The 24379-nt window shown below is 38.4% G+C and overlaps 9 protein-coding genes across 9 annotated transcripts; 6 read left to right on the forward strand and 3 right to left on the reverse strand.

The window, feature by feature from the left end:
- Positions 1 to 750: 750 nt before the first annotated feature.
- Positions 751 to 3714, forward strand: PFK1 (6-phosphofructokinase subunit alpha; the record flags this gene model as incomplete). The annotated part of the gene is made up of 1 exon (XM_003676841.1): positions 751 to 3714. One exon carries the CDS (start codon positions 751 to 753, stop codon positions 3712 to 3714), a length of 2964 nt encoding a protein of 987 aa, XP_003676889.1.
- A 1503-nt stretch (positions 3715 to 5217) lies between these two features.
- NCAS0F00500 (uncharacterized protein) lies at positions 5218 to 6327 on the forward strand (the record flags this gene model as incomplete). Its single annotated transcript, XM_003676842.1, has 1 exon — positions 5218 to 6327. One exon carries the CDS (start codon positions 5218 to 5220, stop codon positions 6325 to 6327), a length of 1110 nt encoding a protein of 369 aa, XP_003676890.1.
- Positions 6328 to 8944: 2617 nt separating this feature from the next.
- Positions 8945 to 9685, reverse strand: NCAS0F00510 (uncharacterized protein; the record flags this gene model as incomplete). Its single annotated transcript, XM_003676843.1, has 1 exon — positions 8945 to 9685. One exon carries the CDS (start codon positions 9683 to 9685, stop codon positions 8945 to 8947), a length of 741 nt encoding a protein of 246 aa, XP_003676891.1.
- Positions 9686 to 10872: 1187 nt separating this feature from the next.
- Positions 10873 to 14133, forward strand: KEL2 (Kel2p; the record flags this gene model as incomplete). Its single annotated transcript, XM_003676844.1, has 1 exon — positions 10873 to 14133. One exon carries the CDS (start codon positions 10873 to 10875, stop codon positions 14131 to 14133), a length of 3261 nt encoding a protein of 1086 aa, XP_003676892.1.
- Positions 14134 to 14359: 226 nt separating this feature from the next.
- Positions 14360 to 16660, forward strand: NCAS0F00530 (uncharacterized protein; the record flags this gene model as incomplete). The annotated part of the gene is made up of 1 exon (XM_003676845.1): positions 14360 to 16660. The coding sequence occupies one exon, from the start codon at positions 14360 to 14362 to the stop codon at positions 16658 to 16660; it is 2301 nt and encodes a 766-aa protein (XP_003676893.1).
- Positions 16661 to 16941: 281 nt separating this feature from the next.
- Positions 16942 to 17262, forward strand: SPG1 (Spg1p; the record flags this gene model as incomplete). The annotated part of the gene is made up of 1 exon (XM_003676846.1): positions 16942 to 17262. One exon carries the CDS (start codon positions 16942 to 16944, stop codon positions 17260 to 17262), a length of 321 nt encoding a protein of 106 aa, XP_003676894.1.
- Positions 17263 to 17605: 343 nt separating this feature from the next.
- Positions 17606 to 18289, forward strand: MIC26 (Mic26p; the record flags this gene model as incomplete). Its single annotated transcript, XM_003676847.1, has 1 exon — positions 17606 to 18289. The coding sequence occupies one exon, from the start codon at positions 17606 to 17608 to the stop codon at positions 18287 to 18289; it is 684 nt and encodes a 227-aa protein (XP_003676895.1).
- Positions 18290 to 19350: 1061 nt separating this feature from the next.
- Positions 19351 to 20547, reverse strand: YHB1 (flavohemoglobin; the record flags this gene model as incomplete). The annotated part of the gene is made up of 1 exon (XM_003676848.1): positions 19351 to 20547. One exon carries the CDS (start codon positions 20545 to 20547, stop codon positions 19351 to 19353), a length of 1197 nt encoding a protein of 398 aa, XP_003676896.1.
- A 431-nt stretch (positions 20548 to 20978) lies between these two features.
- On the reverse strand, positions 20979 to 23744 carry NCAS0F00570 (uncharacterized protein; the record flags this gene model as incomplete). The annotated part of the gene is made up of 1 exon (XM_003676849.1): positions 20979 to 23744. One exon carries the CDS (start codon positions 23742 to 23744, stop codon positions 20979 to 20981), a length of 2766 nt encoding a protein of 921 aa, XP_003676897.1.
- Positions 23745 to 24379: the final 635 nt, after the last annotated feature.

Genomic DNA, 24379 nt, shown 5'->3' on the forward strand with positions numbered 1-24379 from the left:
GAGTAGAGGGAAGTAATAACAGCAACAGATTCAGGTATTCCATCCATTTTATCACCCCGAGATAACATCAATTGGTGCAGGTTGAAGGCCCCAAATTTCTGTGAAGCAAAAAAACTTTCACGTCCTGAACTTAGGCTTCCTCTATATTACCATACATTATATCCCTAAATGCGAAAGTTTGTTTCAAGTAATACGAGTGGAAGCTACCAGTGTCATTTCTGTAAGGATATTCTCGACATGTATTGAAATCAAGATTAAATGACCACACTTTTGTGACACTATTTACGTCAGAACCCTACAAAACCATTGGCTTCCTGAACCCGTGCACCGCGCCAATACGTTTGGCTTCCACTGTTAAAAAATCACACTTCACGGCACAAAACCGGATGATTTAATTTTTTGTCGCTGCCGTTCAAAGCGACCTCCCATTTTTTTCCCGCGGTTCATATCTTAGTGAAAAATGCAAAATCTCATCACTTCAGCTGTCACCAATTTGAGCCATATTATCTCTTCCGTCCCATCCCTTACTATTACGCTTCTTCCTGGTCGTGAAATTTTTTTTTCCACTATTTATTATTATTATTATTATCACCATTATTGTTCTCAACTACTCCACCTTGCGTATCCATCTCTTGTTCTAAATACTTACTTTCAAGTCAAGATTCCTTTCTTAAACAAAGGTTACGTTTTTCCATTGCAATCTATACCAAGCAAAGAAAGAACATACTAAATTAATACACACTAACAACAATGGTATCTCAAGAAACCTGTTACGGTGTAGCATTTAGATCTCTGGCTACCACCGACGAACAACTGTTCCAAAATACCGTCCAATTCTACCATAATCTAGGTTTCAGCACCATCAAGGACTTCAACAAGTTCCACAATGGCGACAACAGTATCCTTTCCACAGGGACTTCCAAGGACTCCATAAAGGAAACATGGTTGGAAGCATTCAAATTGAGTGAAATTGACGCTCAAGGTTTCCGTGTGCCTCAACAAGAAGCTTTAAACAAGAACCAAAGTCAAGGTGCTCTTTTGAAGGTGCGTTTAATCATGTCTCAACAACAATTACCAACGGAACCACTATCAATCACTTATTTCACCACTGATTTGACCTCTGTTAGTAACTTACCATCCGCTGAAAAGATCTCCGACTCCATTGTCGTCTTAACTGATCCATTGGGAACCAAGATCGGTTTCACCTCTTTCTCTACTCCATTTGACTCTCAAGCTCAAGCTCATGATGCTGCTTTCTTCCAAAGCGCAGCTAACGTTTCTGAGTCTTCATCAGACGTTTCTAGAGACGCCTCTTTATCCGCCATCAACATGTTGAAGCAAACCCTTTCGGGCCAAAAGAAGAAGAAGATTGCCGTCATGACTTCCGGTGGTGATTCTCCAGGTATGAACGCTGCCGTGAGAGCTGTTGTTCGTACAGGTATCCATTTTGGTTGTGATGTTTTCGCAGTCTACGAAGGTTACGAAGGTTTACTAAGAGGTGGTGAATATTTGAAAAAAATGGCTTGGGAAGACGTTAGAGGTTGGTTATCTGAAGGTGGTACTTTGATTGGTACTGCCCGTTCCATGGAATTTAAGAAACGTGAAGGTCGTAAACAAGCCGCCGGCAACTTGATTGAACAAGGTATCGATGCATTGGTCGTTTGTGGTGGTGATGGTTCTTTAACTGGTGCCGATCTATTTAGACATGAATGGCCTTCTTTAGTGGAAGATTTGGTTAAGGATGGAAGATTCACCGAAGAACAAGTCACTCCATACAGAAACTTAAAGATTGTTGGTCTTGTTGGTTCCATCGATAACGATATGTCTGGTACTGATTCCACCATTGGTGCTTACTCCGCTTTGGAAAGAATTTGTGAAATGGTTGATTACATTGATGCTACCGCTAAATCTCATTCTCGTGCCTTCGTCGTTGAAGTTATGGGGAGACATTGTGGTTGGTTAGCTTTGATGGCTGGTATTGCTACCGGTGCTGATTATATCTTCATTCCAGAAAGAGCTGTCCCACATGGCCAATGGCAAGATGAATTGAAGGAAGTTTGTCAAAGACATAGAGCTAAGGGTAGAAGAAATAACACTATTATTGTTGCTGAAGGTGCCATTGACGATCAATTGAATCCAGTTACTTGTGAAGACGTTAAGAATGTCTTGATCGAATTAGGTTTGGATACTAAAGTTACCATCTTGGGTCACGTTCAAAGAGGGGGTACTGCTGTCGCTCACGACAGATGGTTGGCCACTTTACAAGGTGTGGATGCCGTTAAGGCCATCTTGGAAATGACTCCAGAAACTCCATCTCCATTGATTGGTATCTTGGAAAACAAGATCATTAGAATGCCATTAGTGGAATCCGTTAAATTAACTCAATCCGTCGCTGCCGCAATTGAAAGTAAAAACTTTGACAAGGCTATTTCTCTAAGAGACACTGAATTCATTGAATTATACGAAAACTTCTTATCTACCACTGTGAAGGATGACGGTTCTGAAATGTTGCCTGTCACTGAAAGATTAAACATTGGTATCGTCCATGTCGGTGCTCCATCAGCTGCCCTAAATGCTGCTACTCGTGCTGCAACTCTATACTGTTTGTCTCACGGTCATACTCCAATTGCTATCATGAATGGGTTCAGTGGTTTGATTCAAACCGGTGAAGTTAAGAAGATGGAATGGATTGATGTTGAAAACTGGCACAATTTGGGTGGTTCTGAAATCGGTACTAACAGATCTGTTGCCGCTGAAGATTTAGGTACTATTGCATACTATTTCCAAAAGATTAAATTAGATGGTTTAATTATTCTTGGTGGGTTTGAAGGTTTCAAATCTTTGAAACAATTACGTGATGGTAGATCTCAACATCCAATCTTTAACATTCCAATGACTTTGATCCCATCTACTATCTCTAACAATGTTCCAGGTACTGAATACTCTCTAGGTGTTGACACTTGTTTGAACGCTTTAGTTAAATACACTGATGATATCAAGCAAAGTGCTTCCGCTACAAGAAGAAGAGTTTTCGTTGTCGAAGTTCAAGGTGGTCATTCAGGTTATATCGCCTCTTTCACCGGTTTAATCACTGGTGCAGTCTCCATCTATACTCCAGAAGATAAGATTAACCTATCAAGCATCCAAGAAGATTTGACTTTGTTAGAAGAAAACTTCCGTCATGACCAAGGTGAAAACAGAAATGGTAAGATATTAATCAGAAACGAACAAGCCTCCAGTGTATACAGCACTGAATTGATTGCAAACCTTATTTCTGAATCATGTCACGGTAGATTCGGTGTTAGAACCGCTATCCCAGGTCATGCTCAACAAGGTGGTGTTCCATCTTCTAAGGATCGTGTCGTTGCTTCTAGATTTGCTGTCAAATGTATCAAATTTATTGAACAATGGAACAAGAACAACCAAGCCCCAGGTACTAATACTGATTCTAAGATCTTAAGATTTAAGTTTGATGCTCAAGGTGAAAAGGTCCCAACTATTGAACACGAAGATGATTCCGCTGCTGTGATCTGTGTTAACGGTTCTAGTATCAGTTTCAAGCCAATTGCTGGTTTGTGGGAAAATGAAACTAATGTTGAATTAAGAAAGGGTCAAGAAGTTCATTGGACTGAATATAACAAGATCAGTGACATTCTTTCCGGTAGAATGAAATTGAGAGATGAAGTTGCTGCCCTAGCTGCTGAATCTAATTAATGTGGGTTTCTATCATGCATAGAAAGATAATTTAGAAACCTTTTGTGATGCCAGTGTAATTTTTATTTTCCGAAAGCAAAGGAGGAAATGAAATATTAAAAATACCTAACCATTTTTCAAACATGTTTTTTTTATATTGACCTTTGTTTTATAAACTTTTATTTAACTTTATTTTTGTACGATACGATTGATACACTATAACTATGAGAAACGATTAATAAATATTTTGTGTTTTATCATTTACATTATTGTACAAGTTTCCATTTATTTCCAGTCATTTATATATATATAAGCTAATTACCTGTTTATAAACTAGAAAAGTGTTAGCGTCATTACACAGTATTCATACCTGTCTATTATTAGTATAGATGAGAAAAATAAAGTTCCATTCCAAAAAAAGGCACCATCTGTTTACAAAAGTGGCAATCTAGTCACGTGCGTGCCATCTTTTACTAGTGATTTATTTAAGTAAGTCACGTTTTGTCCGGGTAACCTATTGTTGGTTACGTAAGTATTTGTTTGTCAGGTTTTGAGGGGTTTAAACATTAGCATCATATCATTCAACGGTTCCACGATCAGTATTATTGAATCTTTCCTGAGAGAACTCCGTATTATACTTAACAATTGGTTCAATGATCATTTCAAAATTTCTTGAGCGTAAACGGTCACCCAATCCCGATTCCGATTCTTAATGATTCTATGATATTGACACACTATTGAAAAGAAAAGATATACGAATAATTATAATTAGTATACAACAAACGGAAAGGAAAATGCCTCAAACTCGCTTGTATTCTTCCTTTTGGGTTCTTTCATTGAAATAATCAGCAAGGGAAAGGAACGGGAACTAAAAGGATTTGCATGCAGCAAAAATCTTTTGCGATTTTTCTCTGGGATCTTCACTATTGCAGAACTAAAATCTTGACAGAAGGGGCACCTTCGAAACCCTGTGAATCAAAACACATTTAAATGGGTTTCAGGAACTGAGCAAACCTCATTGTTCGTTAGGGTGTTATGCGTGTTTCTTGTTTGAGAAACGAGTTGTCTCAGGTATTTCAAGGTTAAGGTTAAGAAAATATTTGGTGTTATGCTGGTACCACTAAAGATCCTATTCCTATTTCTTTTATCCTCCTTTCAATTAGCGTCATGTTTGGTGTTTGACAGGTCGGTAGACTTCTCTGGTTCTCAAACTGTCGACGATGGGATCACTGTTCCCGTTGGCATAGATGGTGCCTTTTATGATTTCGAACTAGTGACTGTCAACGGAGATATCACTATTGGAGATAGTGGCCAACTTTGTTTTGGAATGTACGGTGCTTCGGGAAACTCCATCGATATTCTCTCTGGTACAGTGATAAATAATGGTGAACTGTATATGTCGAACCGGAATAATGCTCTGTCCTTCAAAGGTGAAATTTTTACAATTATAACTCTTTTGGCATTTATACCTATTCACAGAATACGGTCATTTCATTTTCGTCAAATTTTGTTAATGAAGGGTTTATGTATATTTGGAACAACGATGCAAATACTACATTTGAAGGACCTGAATCAGGAATTATTAATAATGATGTTATTACGTTGGAAATCCAACCACCGACGATGCCCCCTTTGCTTGGTACAGGATGTACTACATTTGGGTTTGTTGATCGGATAACTTTTGATATTTCGGTCCCATTCAATCAAACTATATATATTCCCCCCCCTGATCTTGAATATGCACCACTAATTTTTACTGGACCACCTTTACCAGATAACAACATTGTACTTCGAGGGTTTTCTGCAACATATAGCAGGCCGCTTAGTGTCGATTATTACTCTGAAACCACAGACCCTGGATTGTTTAGTTATGCTTATAACAATGTGACCGGGATACTAAATTATATGACACCGGGTGGTACATTCATTTTCGATATTGGAACTGGGTTTAACGAAAGTACAATTGATTTGTCTATACCTGGTACTATCAATTTAGGACCACTTAATGTAGCACAAACAGCACCCTCAAACTGCCCAGCAGATCCCTCTACTGATGCGGATGGTGTTTTCCCCTGTAAATATTTTGGCTTACTACTACCAGACCCCGTGACAAAAGTTTCGTCTTATTATCAAGGCAATATAACTGAGGTCATTTCATATTATTATACTATAGCATCTGACAGGTTACCTAGTGTGGCAGCGAATGTCTTATATTATATTCCGTCGATTAGTATCCCTCCTCCTTATACTACTACTGCTACCTACGGCAGCGAGGTGGACACACAATTGTTTTCCTATTATTTGACACCTAGCTCATACATGGGTTTGACAAACCTACCATTTCTTAGATCACACGGGCGTTTCTTATATTTTCCATACACCACAACACTTACAACAGACAGTATGACTGTCTCGGGATTGGTTTCATTTTACACTGTTAGCGATGATTTCAATCAGTATGTTGAATCAACAACTTTATATTTCACTAAAACTAAAAATGTCACCACTACCGTGACGGAATATCCTATGGGGACAATTTACCCAACAAACTGGATTTTCAAGCTGATTAGTGGAACCTCAACAACTACTTATTCCACTTCAATAGAGACGTATGTTGTGAAAACACGATCCTGATTTGTCTTTGTTAGGAAGCGTAAGTAAAGTAATATATAAGGTAAAATTAAAGAAACTGTTTGTTAAACAAGATGAAGTTACCACTAACCCTCATAAACTACGATACATGCAGGAGAGAAGAATATATATGTTCTTGTCTATTATGTGACGTTGAGGACGTTGTGTAGCCGCCTTGCAATTTTAGGGGGCGCTTCTCGGACAATGGGAACAAGTCTCTTTGGCTGCTTTCTCGGGGAACAATGGTATATAAACACATAAGTGGCCGCTCAATTCTTAGACTGTTTGCTTTGAAGATCTACTTCTCTAAATACCAAGAACGTAATAATCAACTGCGAATAATGAACAACTCATCAGCCCCAGGAGAGTCCGAAACTTCATGTGTCATTACCGAGGATTGAAAAGATAGTGAAGCAACTGTTCACACAGTCACTAGTTCCAATGAAGCTTTTAAGGAGATGCAGTCAACTAAGTCTACTTGCCGCTCCAAATTCAAAATAGTTGTGGTTCACCAACCTCCAAATTCACTTTTAAAAGAACTGGGTCAAAAATACTGCAAGTTCAGGCCAAGCATCGACTCGGATACTTTCCGTAGACTGTCGCACCGAGAATGGGGAGACTCAAATGGATGGTCACACTTCAGTTGCTTTCCCCGATGAGAATGATAGAGGAAATATCATTTCTGATTATTACAGCGGCATAACCTTGTTGTTCAAAAGAACCGCCTTTTCGTCATCAACTTTAGAGATGACCCCAAAGTTTACGAGCACTTCATTGAAGTTGCAAAAGATTTAAGGAGTCATTATGAAGTAATCTTGCTGGTAATGGAAATTCTATTTGAAGAGATGGCGTCTATGGTCGTTGCTTTGAAAAATGAATATGATAATGATATTCAAACAGTGACCCAAAAGAAAAAAATGTGAGGGGAGCTTGATATTATTGCTTCACGAATTGAAGAAATCAGCCAACTTTCCAAAGTTTGGCAAGTTCCATAACCAAATACGTGGAAGACACTCAATATTTTGAAAAACGTTTTCTGGAATAGGTAAGAAGTTTGAAGAGTTAAAAAAGGAAGTGGAAGAGTAGACCAAAGGTACCGAAGAATTAGAGGCTTTCTTAGTTTTATTTTTTCAACAGCTTACTGCTGTTGCGGCGTTATTTACTCCTTTGCGTGCCACTGGGGTCAGCAACTGGATACAGTTCGGGTTTTCGTTAATGAGTATAAGCCTTGTTTGCCATGTTAATCTTAAAAATGGTATTACAAAGGGGTATTTTTTTCAGCTATCAAGAAACTCTAGTAGGTGGATGCTAATTATATGCCATGCATTTATTGTACTCTGGGAGAGATTTTGGGATGCTGTAGCAGATATCTTGGCCAAGATCCCAAGATATCTTAACCAGATTTGTAGAGGACAATCAATATTTTACAGAAAGTTTTGGTTTTACTTCTAATGCTAAGGATGCATAGCTAAATAAAAAATATAGACTATTTCAAATTCTCAATTTCTCCACCGTCATGGGATATTGGCCCAAAAGTCTGCTACAGCATCCCAAAATCTTTCCCAGAGTACAATAAATGCATGGCATTATTAATATCCACCTTCTAGCATTTCTTGACAGCTGAGAAAAATACCCCTTTGTAATACCATTTTTAAGATTAACAGGGAAAACAATGCTTATACTCATTAACGAAAACCCGAACTGTATCCACTTGAAAAAAGGAAGCTAGAAAAACTGCTAATTCTTTGGTGTCTTTGGTGTATTTTTCCACTTCCTTCTTTGAACTCCTTACTTTTTTCACCTAAAGTTCGTGGAATATATTGCCCACCAAAAACGCTTTTAACGAACTTGCCAAAATTTGGAAAGTTGGTCGCATTCCCCCAAGTTCTTCAACAATAGTCTCAAGGTCCGCTTCGATTTCCTTTTTTTCGTCCACTGTCTTAACTTTATTGTCGTATTTGTTTTTCAATTTGACGACCATAGACGTCATATCTTCAAAGAGATTTCCCAAAACTAGTAAGATTACTTCACAGGGATCCCTTCACTCTTTCGAAACTTCAATGATGGGCTGGTAAATTTTGGGGTCATCTTTAAAGTTGATGACGAAAAGGTGGCTCCTTCTGAACATTTTGGGAAGTTGAAATAATATATATTTAGCAGTGCATCCTTAGCATTAAAATTTTTATTATCGTTTAGCATATCTGTCATATACTTCTCAGTTAAAGGTAAGTACATATAAAATTTAGATTCTTTTGATCTACCAAACCATAAAGTCCTCCCATCCGCTATCAATATCCAGCATGCTTGAGTTCTTCCCGTCTTCGTGTCTCATATCCTCAAGCAGCAAAGTGATGTTATCTAGGGTATCACATTTTATGGGAAGATATGCCGCCATGCCGGAAAGACGAGCACTGCAAGGTAACCAATCTTTTGCTTGCTTTTGAATCTGAAACATACCGTCTGAATCAAACTTCCACACATTAACCATTCGCCAAAGTAGCTCCGAGGTAATACCCTCGCCAAAATAAGCCAGATTTATGGGCTTATAGGAAAGCCGGTCCTCGCTTAGGGTACCGTCCCTAAAATAGTCCTCATACTGGGTGGTTAAGTTCATTTCTATTCAAAGATTTCTTGCATTCATTAACTTTACAATTTGATGTACGTTCCCCTCCAAATGCTCCTGCTGCAAATGTTTCGAAATTTGTTTAATCACTTTACAAATACCATAGACAACCGGAAAATTCTGATCGCCATCTTTATCAGTGCATCCAATAAAAAAGGTAGGGTATTTCAATTCGTTCCATGGATCATGTAGACTTTCCTGTACATTGTCATATATGAAATTATAAAGACTTAAGTTTTTGAAGCCGGCTAAAGTAGAACTAGTTGCAGAGGATGTAAAGCATCGTTCGCCAATTTCTTGCAGAATAAGATTCCTAATCGTATCGGTAGACAGACCACACTCACTGAAGATAGAATGCAATTGTTTAGCACCAACATTCATCCCCGTGCTGATCGTCACATTTTGTTGATTCTCAGAACCTAATACTATCAACACCGAGTCTACTTTAATATTAAGGTCAGCCGATGCCCTAGGTTGGCAAGGCCGATAGGGTCCGTACTGGGCAAACTTTTCATGGAGCTGGCATAAAGTGCGATTTGTGGATACAAAACATTTATAGTGATCAGCAAACTCCCATGCTCTTTTGAACTCCCTGCATTCATCTCTTTGTTTCTCTATATCTTCTTTAGTGCACTGACATTCGAAGCCGTATATTCCATCATTTATTCTTTTGCAAAGGTTCCTTTGGCTTTTGGCAATAACTGGTCCTGGATACGTTGCGGAAGGAGTATTGCCCATTTTTTGTCTTTGCTATCCATGTCACCTCTGAGTCTTCTCCATTCTCCTTGCCATTGTAAATTTTTCACTTATAGGAAAGTTTCCTTATATATGTCTTCAACATCTGTCTGCTAGCGCAATACCTTTTTTATGGCGCGATTGAAGCATTTTCAACGAGTCAAAGTTAAGATGTAACTAACTAGTCACTATCAACTCTTAACACAACCACCCAGTGCATAGAATAGAAACTGATGAGATCTTGGGAACAGACCCATCCAAGAAATGAAATGAGACAAACAAATAAATATATTTCAAAATTGCACATGTAAATAGACTTCGTAATGATGGTAATTATTTATTCACAAGTAAATAGACATATATATGCACAACTCTATATATGGTAACGGGATAAGTATTTCGTACAAGATCGTTATCACATTTTCTCCCAGATGTCGTCGGAGCTTCCTCTAAACTTGGAGTTGAACTCCGCCTGTTCCTTGTACCAATGTTGCCTTTGAAAAATTTTGATCAATCAATGAATGAATGAAGGAATGTACAAGAGAATCCTTCCATCCACCAAGGTGTATAAACACTTGAAACAATGCACATCCCAAAAAAATATTAGACTTGTACTCATTATCATATTCTTTACTGTACTATACTACCACAGACACAAGAAACAAATCAAAATGGCTCCCCAAGAAACTATCGACTACGTCCAGAAACCTGAAAAAGAACATCGTCCTTACCAAATCAATAAAAGTTTTATTTTTAATTTTAATACCCAGCTTAATTTTTAACTGGAAGGTTTTATACGAAGTATGCATTCTTTTTTATTATAGTACTGCCTATAGCGATTAGCACCTATCGGTATGATTGATTATATGTTGATGCAGGAAAAACAAACAAACATAAAATGCGAAACAGTAATACACACACCCTTACTAAGATCAGCTAATCCTTTACTACATCTGGCTTCTCCATGAGTGGATCATTTCCTCATAATAATGGATATAAAACCTGTGTGTCGCACTTTGTTACCCTGTACGCCATCGCTGCAGTGATTGTTGATATTTTGACTGTATCGGGCAACATTAAAGTGAGTCGATCATTTACAGACACAATTACTCAGAAGGAACGCAACAGCATATCACCAAATACCCAAAGCTTAGGCCCAATTGTAACATCTACACCGAACCAACTCAGTGATGGGCCCATTCAAATTTGGAAAGAAGTCCTCTAGGGACAAGAATCAACAGAAAAAACAAATACATTTGCATAACGATGATTTAAATGAAAGACCTGTTACATCTACACCTCCCAAACAAACGCCCCCAAAGAGCCCTAATCAAATTGCAAACATTTTTCATCGTTTTGAAAACTCAAAGCAGGCTACAAACCAAAATCCCCCATCGTCACGAATCTATCCAACTCCAGCACCAATCGAGCAGAGAAATGTTTCATCCACTTCATCTACGATGCCTGCATTGCATCCTCAGACAAGACCTACTGAACAGCATCAACAACCACCCACAGTATATCCTTCATACCCTCAAATAACAACAGATCCATCATACACGGAAAATAGTAAGACTATTTGGAATAGAATAAAATTACAAAATTCCCCATTCCCCAGATACAGGCACGTTGCCTCATCAGTCATATCTGATACAAACCAAGTATATGTAATTGGTGGACTTCACGACCAATCAGTCTATGGTGATACATGGGTCCTTACATGCGAAGATCCTCAGACCAGTACCATGTTTTCATCAAGAACAGTTGACATCACAGAAACGACTCCTCCACCAAGAGTAGGTCATGCATCCACACTTTGTGGGAACGCATTCGTCATATTCGGTGGTGATACACACAAGAAGAATGAAATGGGGGAAATGGATGATGATATTTATTTATTCAACATCAATTCCTATAAATGGACTATACCGCACCCAATAGGTCCTCGTCCCAAGGGTAGATATGGACATAAGATTTCAATTATTGCCAGAAAGCAAATGCAAACAAAATTGTATCTTTTTGGTGGACAATTTGATGATAATTATTTTAATGATCTTGTTGTCTTTGACCTATCCTCATTTAGAAGAGATGATTCACATTGGGAATTTATTAAACCAAGATCTTTTATACCCCCTCCTATTACCAACCATACTATGGTATCATATGATTTTAAGTTATGGGTCTTTGGTGGTGACACTTTAGAAGGTTTATTGAATCAAGTCTTTATGTATGATCCGGCAGTGAATGATTGGTGCGTTGTAGAGACTACATGTCAAGATGATGATTTAGAAAATATGCCACCTCCCATGCAAGAACATGCTACTTTGATTTATAAAGGCTTGATGTGTATTGTCGGTGGTAAGGACGAGCAAGATCATTATTTAAATGACGTTTATTTCCTAAACTTGAAATCATTGAAGTGGTTCAGGTTACCAAGATTCATGGATGGGATACCTCAAGGTAGATCGGGTCATTCAGTTACTCTTCTAAAGAATGATAAATTATTGATTATGGGAGGTGATAAATTTGATTATGCTAGAATGGATCCACAAGATTTCCACACCTCTGAAACAAATATGGGTAAAGGAACGTTATTGTACACTTTGGATCTTTCAAACTTGGAGGATTTATGTCCTGGTATATTTGATATGACAGAACCATCACCTTCAAAATTTAATCCCACGACACCGCCAATTAACTCCTTTTCTAAGAAATTATACAGTAACAATACCTATGAGAATGAAACAACCCCATCTCAACCAATTCATCCTAACATCTTAACTCCATATGCACCTCCAAACTATGAAACCGAACCCGAAGATGAGAATGAACCAGAACCAGAACAGGAACAGGAAATTAAAAGAGAAGTGGTACGTTCTGAACCTCCCACATATATTGAAGAACAAAAGAAAATGCCACTGTCCCATAGTGATGAGTCTTCAGATTTGCTTCCATCTCATCATCCCTTAGAAACACCAGATATTGAACAAACAAAGGAATTTGATACTGTTCAGGAGGACATTAATATAGTTCCAATCCAGGAAGTAATACACCCTCCTGAAGAACAAAACTCCCCCAAGAAGTTAAGAGAACCTCTTGAGGTGAAAAAGATATCACTTCCACATGTTGGGCCTGACTCATCATCTGATATTTCAAGTAATAAGGAGGAAAAAGAAGAGGAGGAGACAGAAGAAGACCAAGTGAAAGAGCAAGAACAACCCTCCAAAGAAGAGGAACACGAAGAAGAGATGGAAAGTATGGTGGAATCTGATATTAGACCACATTTAACTGATGAGGAGTCTGTAGAAGAATCTTCTGAGAAAGAAATATCTTTGAATAAACCAGTTGATAATACCCAAATAACCATTGATAGAGCCATGCTTGAACAAATGAGGTCGGAATTAGAAGGGTTAAAGACTGATGGAGAAACTAAGGCAATTGAAGCAAGTAGCCGTATTCAAGAATTGGAAGCAGAACTTCAGAATTTGAAAGCCAATAGAATGGACAAACAAGTTGAACCAGAACTAGATGTGGTTAAATTACAATCTCGTTGTGATGTATTGGAAGGTAACAATCACATCTTGGAGGATAAAGTCACAGAATTAGAAAGTTTATTGAATGCAAAATTCTTAGACGTTGGTAATTTGAACACCATAATTAAGCAACAAAGCAACCAACTTGATCAGTACAACCAGGAATCTTCCATTAAAGAGGAATATGAGAAACTACAAGATCAATTCGATCTTGTGAAGAAAGAAAACGAAACTTTGAAACAAACTGTCAATGATTTGAACCTTGGATTGAAAAATGATATTACTTCATATTCCACATTATTGGATGATTTCCTTGGTCAATGGAAGCAAAAGAATCTTGCTAACACTGATGATGAGAGCAAGTTGAAATCGGTAGAAACGTATAATCAACATCATAAAGCTGTGGTAGACAAGCTATCCAACAGATTAGACGAATTAATATCGAAGAGCAAAGAAATGACACAATCGAAGGAGAAGCTAAACCAAGAATATAAAGCATTGGAAATGAAGCATTCTACGTTAAGCCAGGAATTATTATCAAAGAAGAGTAAATTGGACATCATTGAGAGCAATTACAAAGATAGTTTGAATACTGTTCAAAATGCCAGCAAAGCGTTAGAAGTATCGCAACAAGAACTAACCAAATACAGAGAACTGAACAAGAAGCTACAGGAAGAGGTGGACGAGTTGAAGTACAGAAGTGCACACACCATCAATGATCAAACGGGGGACTCACCCGATTCGACGATCGGATCCGCGGCCGATGATTCGACAATGAGGGCAGCAGTGTTCAACATGAAGATTAACGATTTGAAAGCCGAGCTCTTTATCATCAAACAGGAGCGGGACACTTTGAAAGACGAGGTGTTGCAATTGAAGAAGAAGCAACTAACCACAGACTCTCAATACAACCCATAAACCACTAACCACATGAACAATATAATACAATACAATACATAACCATTTAATAATTCAATATAATATTACCTAAGCAAAAAAACTCGGCTTGTGTAGAATTTTCCGATTTCGCATAGAAAAGGACCCCTTACAACAAACCCGCAGATCGAAGTGATTATATAGTCTACAAAAACAACGTTGAAAAAACAAACCACTAGAGGAGTCTCATTGCCCCAAGAAACTGACAATGACGGAGACCAAGACGCATTTTGTTAAGCATATCTCCTTCGATGACCTGTCACCATCACTAGTTGATGATCAGGCCCGTGAATTGAAAAGTAATAACCACCATATAAGTTTCAACAACCATTTCTTGCATATTCCACCTCAGTACAATCCTTTATATGCATCTAAGGATAATATTGCAGAGACATCAGTACCTTCTAAGGATGCATTATCTCATATTCGACCGGCATTACAAGGCCCTGGTTCCATGTTCAAAATTCAGTCGCAGCAAGTGGTGCCCCAGACAATACATACAAAGAAGGAGAATCCATTTGGTGCAAGTTCGTGGAGCTTAGATCCTCAGAAGGAGGCAATGTACAGGAGCAGAAGTGAGTCACCTATGCAGGCTAGAAGGAAACAACTTGCATCGGGTACCATTGCTAAATTGCCGCCACCACCTGAGAAATCTGTATTGAAGAAAGTTCAAAGAAGAAGAAGTTTCAGCGATATTGAAGATATTGATCTAGACAAATTGGATCTTGAAATGGAGAAGAAGATGGTTCAAGTGACTCAGAATAACACAGCAAAAAACTCTGGTTCAAGAAAGGGTTACACTCAGGATTTATTTGCCAACTTAAACGAAGTCGAAGATAGAATTGGTAATAAGAGGAAAAATATTCCTCCAGAGAAGAAAAGGGCAAAATCTTTTGCAGGCATGACAGATGCAGAATTAGCTCAATTAGAAGAGTTTTATATTTCCAAGGGAAGATCCGCCACTTCTGCCATGGAAAAATATGATTTTGGTGAACAAGCCCCCAGTAACCAATTCAATGATTATAAGACTGATTCTGCTAATATTCCAATTGTTAATAAGGCTGTATATGATTCATTGACATTGACGTATCCATCAAGACCATCAATTACGTATAGAGCAATATCAATGACTATGGAGAACCCAGAATTCGATACATTTGTCACTAAGACTAAAGAACGTCTTCATAGTAAAGAAAAGGAGGCCATAACTGCGTTAAGAACAGTAAGTTGTTATATATCAGGTAGAAGGTTCACATGGGCCACTGTGGATTGGTACATTGAAAACATTGCCAAAGATGGGGATCATGTAATTATCATGACATGTATTCCTGAATTTGAAACGCTGGTAGAAAAGGCTAATTACCAAGCATTCAGAGATCGATTAAATTCTGATGGTACGAGTCCCTCCATATCTCGGAGTTCTAAGGATTCCTCCTTTAACAAGGATGGGTACGAAAGTAAAATATCTGAAGGCCTTTATATAGAGGCTATTTATCAGGAGGCAAGGACTAAGTGTCGTCAAATATTAAATTACTATGCAAAACGATTAGAAAACAAGAAAGTCAAAATAACTATAGAAATGGTGAAAGACAATTCTAGTAAGAGAGCGGTGAATGCAATTGAAGCATTATATAGACCCAATCTTCAATTGTTTAGTACTGTTAGTACCAATATTCAAATTAAATTTAGAAATGGTAACGTTAAATTCCCATTCTTTATCATGAAGCATTTTTTTATTCCAGTGTTTATTGTTCCCTTTGAATTTCTTAACCCCAACTTGTTGATGGATCCATCTGAAAAATATGAATTACATGAAGAATGTACCAAGATTGATGATCGTTTGAAGTGGTTGGATACTACCATCAAGCGCACTTTAAAGAATCCGTATATTATCCGTCATGAAGAGACACATGCTCCAAATACAGATGATGAAGAAAGCGATGAAGATGACAGGTCAGTAGCTTCTATAACAGAATACTTTCCAGTTTCCAAAGAACAGCAACGTAAGATTGATTCGTTCGAGAGGTTGGGATATGTTAGGCCATTACCATCAAGGGTAATATTATTACAGCACAGTGGTTTAATATTTGATAAGGATGGTAAGAAGATAACACAGACGAGCTCAAGAGGGTCAAGACGTAGTTCAAGAATTCAATTCCATGACTCTAATGGTATCTACCAAGTAAAATCGTTAATTGATAACACATATTCAACACAAAGCAGTAATGGAACGCCCCTTACGCCAAGGTCGGGATCTGAAATCAGGAAGACAAAGTCATCCGTTCCAAGTGGGATCAAACATAGTAACCACTCAAGGATACCAAAAACACATTCACATCACACTCATCTGAAGAAAGTAAAAAGTGCGGAAGATCGCAAGAAGGAAAGGGATAAATTAAAGGTTAAGAAAAGCAATAATAATGTTAATACATCTGATAGCAGTGATGAAAAGAAAAAATCCAAGAAGTCATTCGGTTCTATGTTTAAGAAAGTTTTCAGCTCCAAGTAGATTGAAGATGATTTCACTAATGTATATTTGAGAGCCCAATTCCTGATCTTTCATGGTTACTCCATCTTCTCTTATCAAAAAAAGTCATTTAATGAATGACTTTTCATGGTGCGCCGTTAGGGGTACATCTGCATTTTAGTGAAAAATTCGACTGAAAGACCAAAATATCGAAAGGAACAAAACAGAGGAGGGACATGCGATCTATGGGTATATAACATATCAATGAAACCCACCTTCAACGATCTCCTTTCTTTGTTTAAAACATTTTCTCGAGTTTTCGAATGTTTCTTTTATTAGACAATTGTAATCATAATAAAATGAAGCTAGAATTAAGAACTTATACAGAAGCACATAAATATGCTCGATCGCCTCGGTTTAAATATTTAATGTACGGTATGGTTGCTACCGCAATCCTTCCAACACTTTATTTAAGCCGGCATTTCCATCCGCATTATGATCCAGGTATGGTGGAATCAGACATTCCAATGAAGAAGGAGGTAATTCGATCAAGGACATCAAAGTTGTTCAATAATGTGCTTCCCTCTCATAAATATGTTCTAGATGATGATTTGACTCTTCTATTGTTCTCCTCCACCATTTGAAGAATTCTATGTTTACATAACTACCTTACTAAATGGAAGCATCAAGACAAGAATGGAATTCCTTTTTCCTCCATACATTTATTTTCAGACATCTATTATTTGCATGTTATATAACACATATACAAATATAACTCACTTATATATTGGACATTTCTTAATATGAATATCATTATGATCAGTTGTTCATGTTCTTCAATATTTTTCCGACCAATAATCAGTCGCGGCTTTGGTAAAATTACGCTTTAATCTGGATAACGGCAATAAAGTCAAGAGATCAACTGCTGCTCTATTTTAGTTTGTATTAATATCAGGCAGTGAATATAAAGAGTTGTTTGCATTGACTATGACAGTGAATTACTATCGCGAAGTTGATTTAGTTGCGGAAGGGGTGACACCGAAGGAGAACGTTACGGTTAGTCTTCAACCAAAAGATAATACCAACGTCAAGGTGACGCCCTCCAGGGTTATCAGAAAAAAGACAAGAGAGTTGATTGGAGATGCGGAATTAGTTGACGGAATATCAGTACGTAACCCACATTACTTAACTGATTATTTAAAGAAGGAAAGGGAAAGTCTGTCGAAAACATTGAACTCCACGTTGGAAAAAATAGATCAAGTTACATCAAAATATTATAATAAAGAAGTGTTAATGACTAGAGGTTTAAATTGTGTCTATACTGATTCAAAGAGTATGCTACTTCCCGGTTTAACTTACATTGGTGTTGCATTTATGGCGGGTTCCATAGCTGTTAGGAATAGAAATATTGCGTTAAGAATGGGAGTACCTATATTATTAAGTTCGGTATGCTTCTCATATGCTCTACCAAACACATTTGAAACGATTAAACTTATTTTGCATGAAAAAGAAGAAGATCGTTTTCCGGTATTTACGGAGAGACAGGATAGAATCGTTGACCAAGTGAAAGAACTACCTATTTCCACTAAGACTCTAATCAATAGAACCACGGAATTCATATCGAGACCTTTTTCTACAATTCAACAATATTTTAAAACAATAGAGAAGTGATAAATAAGAATGGCAATTTTTAAGTAACAAATCCATGTTATGTATGGGCTTCCATAAGTGCAAGTGAGAACAAAAATTTCCTTCACACTCCCTTAATATGATTACTATATTATTATTGGGAGTTATATATACATATTAGTGGAAAGTTACCGGACATAAATATTCTTTTAATTAGGTATAGTTTGTAATAGAAGAAAGAATATAAAACTATTTGCGAGTTGAGAGCACTTTTGTTAGCTTTATTATTTTGTATCTTGAATGGTTCCTTATTATTAACCAAAAATTTCTATAGTGCCAATGTTAATTCATGAGAATATTGCTCCCTTATCTCTATTGAGTATACCACATTTTTCGATCGGGTATGAGGGACCTTGAAATATACCATAAGTTAAACTGCTTTAAAGACTGGCAAGAAAGGTAAAGTTAAAAGTGTTTCTAGAAGGTCATTCTATTCTCTCGAATAAATATTTCTTAATACATAAAGTGAAACTTCAGAACCCTTATTGCAACTAGAGTTTTTTAAAGTTCTTTACTCTTGATCTTAGTTACATAATGAAGGGTTATTTGATAAAGTGGTTTCCCCCCCAACGCAATTATTGCAAACCGGTATGTATGTTACTGTATACCCTAGTTTTCAAGGACTGAAGCAAGAAGAAGGGATTGAGGTAAGAAACAATGGCATAAGTGGTTCTTATTACTTGGATGTTTCTTTGTCACGTATATTGAGTAAAATAAAATAGAGAAAATACTTGTTTCTTTTCAGATGTTTTCAAAGGATCACCGGTGCATTCTTGACCTGTATTTTCACATTCTTTAATGAGAATTCCCATTGTTCCAAAGTTTTCGGGCGGGGTTCCTATATTTTCCTATTAACTTTAAAGTTGTTTGAACGATAACCAAAATAACTAGATAATAATTTTGTATAATTTTTTTTATCATTAAAGTGAGCATACTTACTTAGAAGATAGGTACATAATAAATAAAATACTTACAAGTATTTTTGATTGATTTTTCATAACAGTCGCAACTCATTAGATTTTCATAAATAACAAAGACAATAATTAAACTTTCACGGTGGACATCTTTGGACCGAATGGTTCATAATGAATGAAATCATCCTTGTGTTCTAAGATCTTCAAATGTTCAATCATGGCTTGCATGAAACCTAGAGACCCACATAGGTAGACATCTGCATTAGCTGGGATTTGTTCTTGTAAGAATTCAGCATCGATGGCTGGTTGAGTGTCAGTGTAAAGGATTGTTTTCTTTGTAGTGGTGGCCTTGTCTAATAGTTCATCGACATGTTTCTTGAAGGATTGAGTGCCTTCGTTGTAACTTGATTGAATCCAGTAGATTGGTCTGTTTGGATTTTCAGTGACTTGCTTTTCCAACATGGCTAAGATTGGAGTGACACCGACACCAGCGGATAGTAACACTAATGGGATTTCATTTTGATGAATTAATTTATCAGTAAGAGCGAAATCACCAGCTGGAGCACTTAATTTCAATTCATCACCGACTTTCACATCCTTATGTAAGAATTCAGAGACCAACCCAGCTGGATGAGTCTTATCAGTTTCCAATTTCACAGCGAATTTCAATCCATCCTTGGTGGAAATGGAACATAAAGAATAATGACGCAAGGCATCGTATTGGTTATCTTGTCTCACTGGATGAGTGTTCACGGTGATATATTGACCAGCAACGATGGGCAAAGTGGACAAATTGATACCTGATTCCGTGGTTGGTTTCACAGTGAAGGCGTAGACGTCATTGGCGACCAATTCCTTGTCGACCACGGTGAATGGTTTCCAACCTGGCCAAGCTTGTTCAGCGTACATTTCCTTTTCCACGGTGATAAAGACATTAGCAATTTCACCGTATGCTTCACCCCAGGCGTTAATAATCTCAGGCGTAGCGGCATCACCTAGGACTTCCTTAATGGCTTTCAAAAGGTATTCACCGACGATTGGGTAATGTTCTGGTTTAATTTGCAACGCACGATGCTTTTGACCGATTTGCTTGACGTGATCCAAGAGGGGAGTCAAGTCATCAATATGCTTGGCGGCAGCTAAGACGGTGGTAGCTAGGGCATTTGGCTGAGCACCTTTCTTTTGGTTGATTCTGTTGAAAATGTTCAATAGTTCGGTGTGTTCACTCAACATGTTCTTGTAGAAAGTACGAGTGATTACGGAACCTTGTTGTTCCAAGACTGGGACGGTCGCCTTGATAGTAGTACGTGTTTGTTCGGATAGCATTGTTGTGTGGTGTGGTGGGTGTGTTGGTATGATTTTAATGTGAAAGTAAGAGAGAAGAAGAAAGACGAGTAAAGTAGGACATGGTTAGTTAAAGATTGGACTTGTAGTAGATATTTATAATCAAGGTGATCGAAGATGTATGTTGTTATTACTTGTTAAATCCGTCGAGCAAAGGCAAAACAAGCACCAAGGGAGGGAGAAAAAGGAGGTACAGGTACAATAGACGGGCGACGACTATCAAAAATGGACGAGGGCCGGTGTAATGAGCGGCGACAATACGCGGATATGGTATATTGATGGTTGGTATTGTGCTGCAGGTATCGGCAGTTCTCGAGGATGCTGCTTACGTGTGCTGCAGTTCTACCCCACGCCGATAACGCCCGATCTAACAAATAATTTATGGATTAGTAAGAGGCTGAGGGCCCCTTCGTTCATTGGCCAGGGGAAGACTCCGAGGAACTCCACTTGACACCGCGGGCGTTAGCGGAGATAGCCGTTGCCAGCGAGAAAATGCTATGAACACACCAGTCCCATTCCACGGCAAGCGCCGTCACCCGCGACGGGTCGTCCCGTACGGCGCGCTTGAAGCGCTGAACTTGCGAGGCACGTGTGGAAATGAGAAGCGTGAGGCTATTACCATCACCATCATCGTTCCTCACCAGATCCTCTCCAGTGAACTTGGTACCTGAGACAACGTTGACCTCCCGTATACCATGGCTCTTCAACACGGATGACACTAACGCGGTGCCCGCCGGAATGTCGCTCACCAGGTTCACTCTCAGCAATCCAGCTCGTTCAAACACTTTGCTCGACAACTGCGTCCGTGCTAACACACTGGCATCCACCTTCGGTATAGTGTACTTGGTTAAATCCAGCATGATTTCCTCTCTTCGTAGCTTCCTCTTGTTCTGTCCGCGGGCTTCACGGATTACTCGTAATTGATCCATAATAAATTCCGGAATTAATGCATACTTCAACGGTTCAAAACTGAGACTCTTCAAGTACTTTACCGTTCTCATCTGTTTGGGTGCAACGATAGTGTTGAGCCCTACGGTGTCAATGTCATCATAGATACGAATTCCTAATTCACGTAATATTTCTTGATCCGCACCATTGATCGATTCGTGACACCCCGTACAGATCGCGTTCATGTCGTAGAGCGGTAACTCAACGGAATCATCCAATATGGACAAGATGCTATCGTCATTAATTTTCTTGAGTCGTTTCGGTGTATCTTCCTCCATTGTGGCAGGTCTTAATGGTCTCTTACGAGTAATTGTATCCTGTTCTTCTTGAGTTTCAGCTGGAAGTTCATGAGATTTTTCATCAGATACTTTATTTAAGATCACTTCGCTATCCTTAGTAGAAGGTTGTGAAATGGTAGTGCGGGAATCACTGTCATGAGATTGTGAAATGGATACGGAGTTCTTCCCAGTGGTCACAGCATCTTCTTGACCCTCATGAGATTCAGATATCTTATCTAAGGTCAATGGAACCTCCCCATCTTCTGATGCAGATTGCGAAATGGAAATGGGTTGTAATTGACTACCAACTCCTGTCATTGTCTCCTCTTTACCATTCGTCTCCAAAATGTACTCATAATTTTTCTTCAAATCTTGTAAATCAGCAGACTCCTCCTCCACTTCCTTTGTCTCTTGTTCGTTCGTCATCATAATATTTGTCTCTTCTTCCGCCTCTGTATCACTCATCATCTTATCGTCAGATTGCTCCTCAATAACAGATAAAATTTTGGCATCTGGCACAGGTGGAGAAAGTCTAGGTGCCATGGATAATAGTGTCTTCTCTTCTTCCATCGTTTTAGCACCTTCAACGGAATAAGAGTACGCATAATCTTGATATTGTAACAATGATGAATCTCTCCATTCACCCATCTCATAACAATCCTCCAACCATTGCAAATTACAAATCTTAATAGTGTCAACCCCCCATCGTTTACTCATTTGCACTTTTTTGCTGTCATGTCTCCTCTCATCCCAGGGATCAAAGCGACAAATTAAATAATTATTCTTCTTGCTTAACTCTTCAGTGACCATTCCACCCAACGCCATAACGAGAAACTTAATATAATTCCTTCGTAATCCGGGAAATTCACTCATTGTAACATTACAACTCACGGACTCATCCAGTGTAGCCCTCCATGGTGGCCATAATAATTGACCAGAAGGCGCTAACAATTCCCCCAACATGCACATATCGATTAGCCAAAAGGGAGTCCCCACATATCGACAAATATGTTTTGCCTGTTCGTACTCAGGATCAGAGTGCATGCAGGTGATGAAAATCGACACGTTTGGATCAGTAAGTTCGGTGATTTGACCACCGTGCAATTCGACAATATCGTTAAGAAACTGTGTCATATGTGTGTTCAAATTCATGGAGGCAGATACAGCAACATGATAACCCTTCAAAAATTGCGTTGTCTTGCTGGGGACCCGGCTCTTTATTAATTCCTCCCAAAGTTGTGTCAATTTCAATGAATTTGTTGTGGTGGACTCATGCACGTCGATGATATGACCTTCAGCGGAGGGAACCTTCCGGTTTTGGAAACATTCCATTATGAATGTAGGGTATAAAAACTTGATTCGAGTGGGGCCCTGCTGGAAATTCATGACAGCTTTAATAGCCATATCATTCTTGCCTGTAGTAATGATGTAATCCGTGGTTCCTGCAGAAATAATGTCTTTGCAAATGGCACCTAATGATTGTGCTATTTTAGAATACAGGATATACTCTTCCTTAGTGAAAGCCTCCTTAGAAATATATAATCGGATCCCCGTCATTGGTTGCAATGTGACAGCGTCCACGGGTGAGTGTAATAATCTTGGGATTTGTTTCTCATTGATCAAGTTGTTCAACCATTCATATGACACCACTGGTATCAGAAATTCAAAGGCAGCGATCTTGTAGAAGGGGAAATGACATGTATCAGAAACAATATAATGGAACGGTGAACCTTGCAACTTTAGAAAATTGTCCCTTAATGTGTTGTAATCTTCATTCTCTGATGACACCTGAGAAAGCGGAATACAAGGACAATTCTCACATCCTAATGATCTCAATTTGTCTTGTATGGTCTCGATAGAGGCATCGTTTTCGGATCGAGGTTCCCCTAACAGTAAAATATTCATCTGGGAAAGTATCCCATTAGGATGAACAGGGGGTGATGCGTTGGTCATCGTTTACGCTGGTATTGTTGTTCTTTGTTCTTCTTCTTCTCTCATCCATTGACGTGATCCATTGAAATTTCACCAACTGTTTTCTTTCATAGATAAGTTACGCGTTCTCGGCGGCAAAAATCAATCGCGTCAATAAGTAAACACTAGTCTCATCTCATTCATATACCAGACAGAGACAATTGATCAATGAATGAGGAAACGCACTTTAATGCGTTATGGCTCCTTTTATTGGGAAGTACCTGTACCTTTTGCCCTACTTGAATGAAACTACAAACAACACAGTCAGAGCGTTTGTTTGCCGACCATGAAGAATGGCACGCCCCTTTCTCATTTCCTTCCTGAACTTCAAACAACCCCCCTACCAGACTTCTTGACCAACATTTTGCTCCTAAACAGTGAAACTACTCACTTATTTATTATCCTCAACCTATTCATAATGCTAGTGATTAACCTTAAAAAAACGGTTACCCTGAGGCCCACGGAGTTTTCTATAAAGACCTTTTAATTTCACGTTCACTTTCACTTCAGTGGACTTGGCACGTGGGACATACATTTCAACTCAAAGACAACAAGCAATAGTGCCAGCCCATAAAAAGAAACTCCCAACTGATCACCAGTTGTATTTGCACGGATCT

This window comes from Naumovozyma castellii, chromosome 6 (assembly GCF_000237345.1).
Source record: "Naumovozyma castellii chromosome 6, complete genome".
NCBI classification, from domain to species: Eukaryota; Fungi; Ascomycota; class Saccharomycetes; order Saccharomycetales; family Saccharomycetaceae; genus Naumovozyma; species Naumovozyma castellii.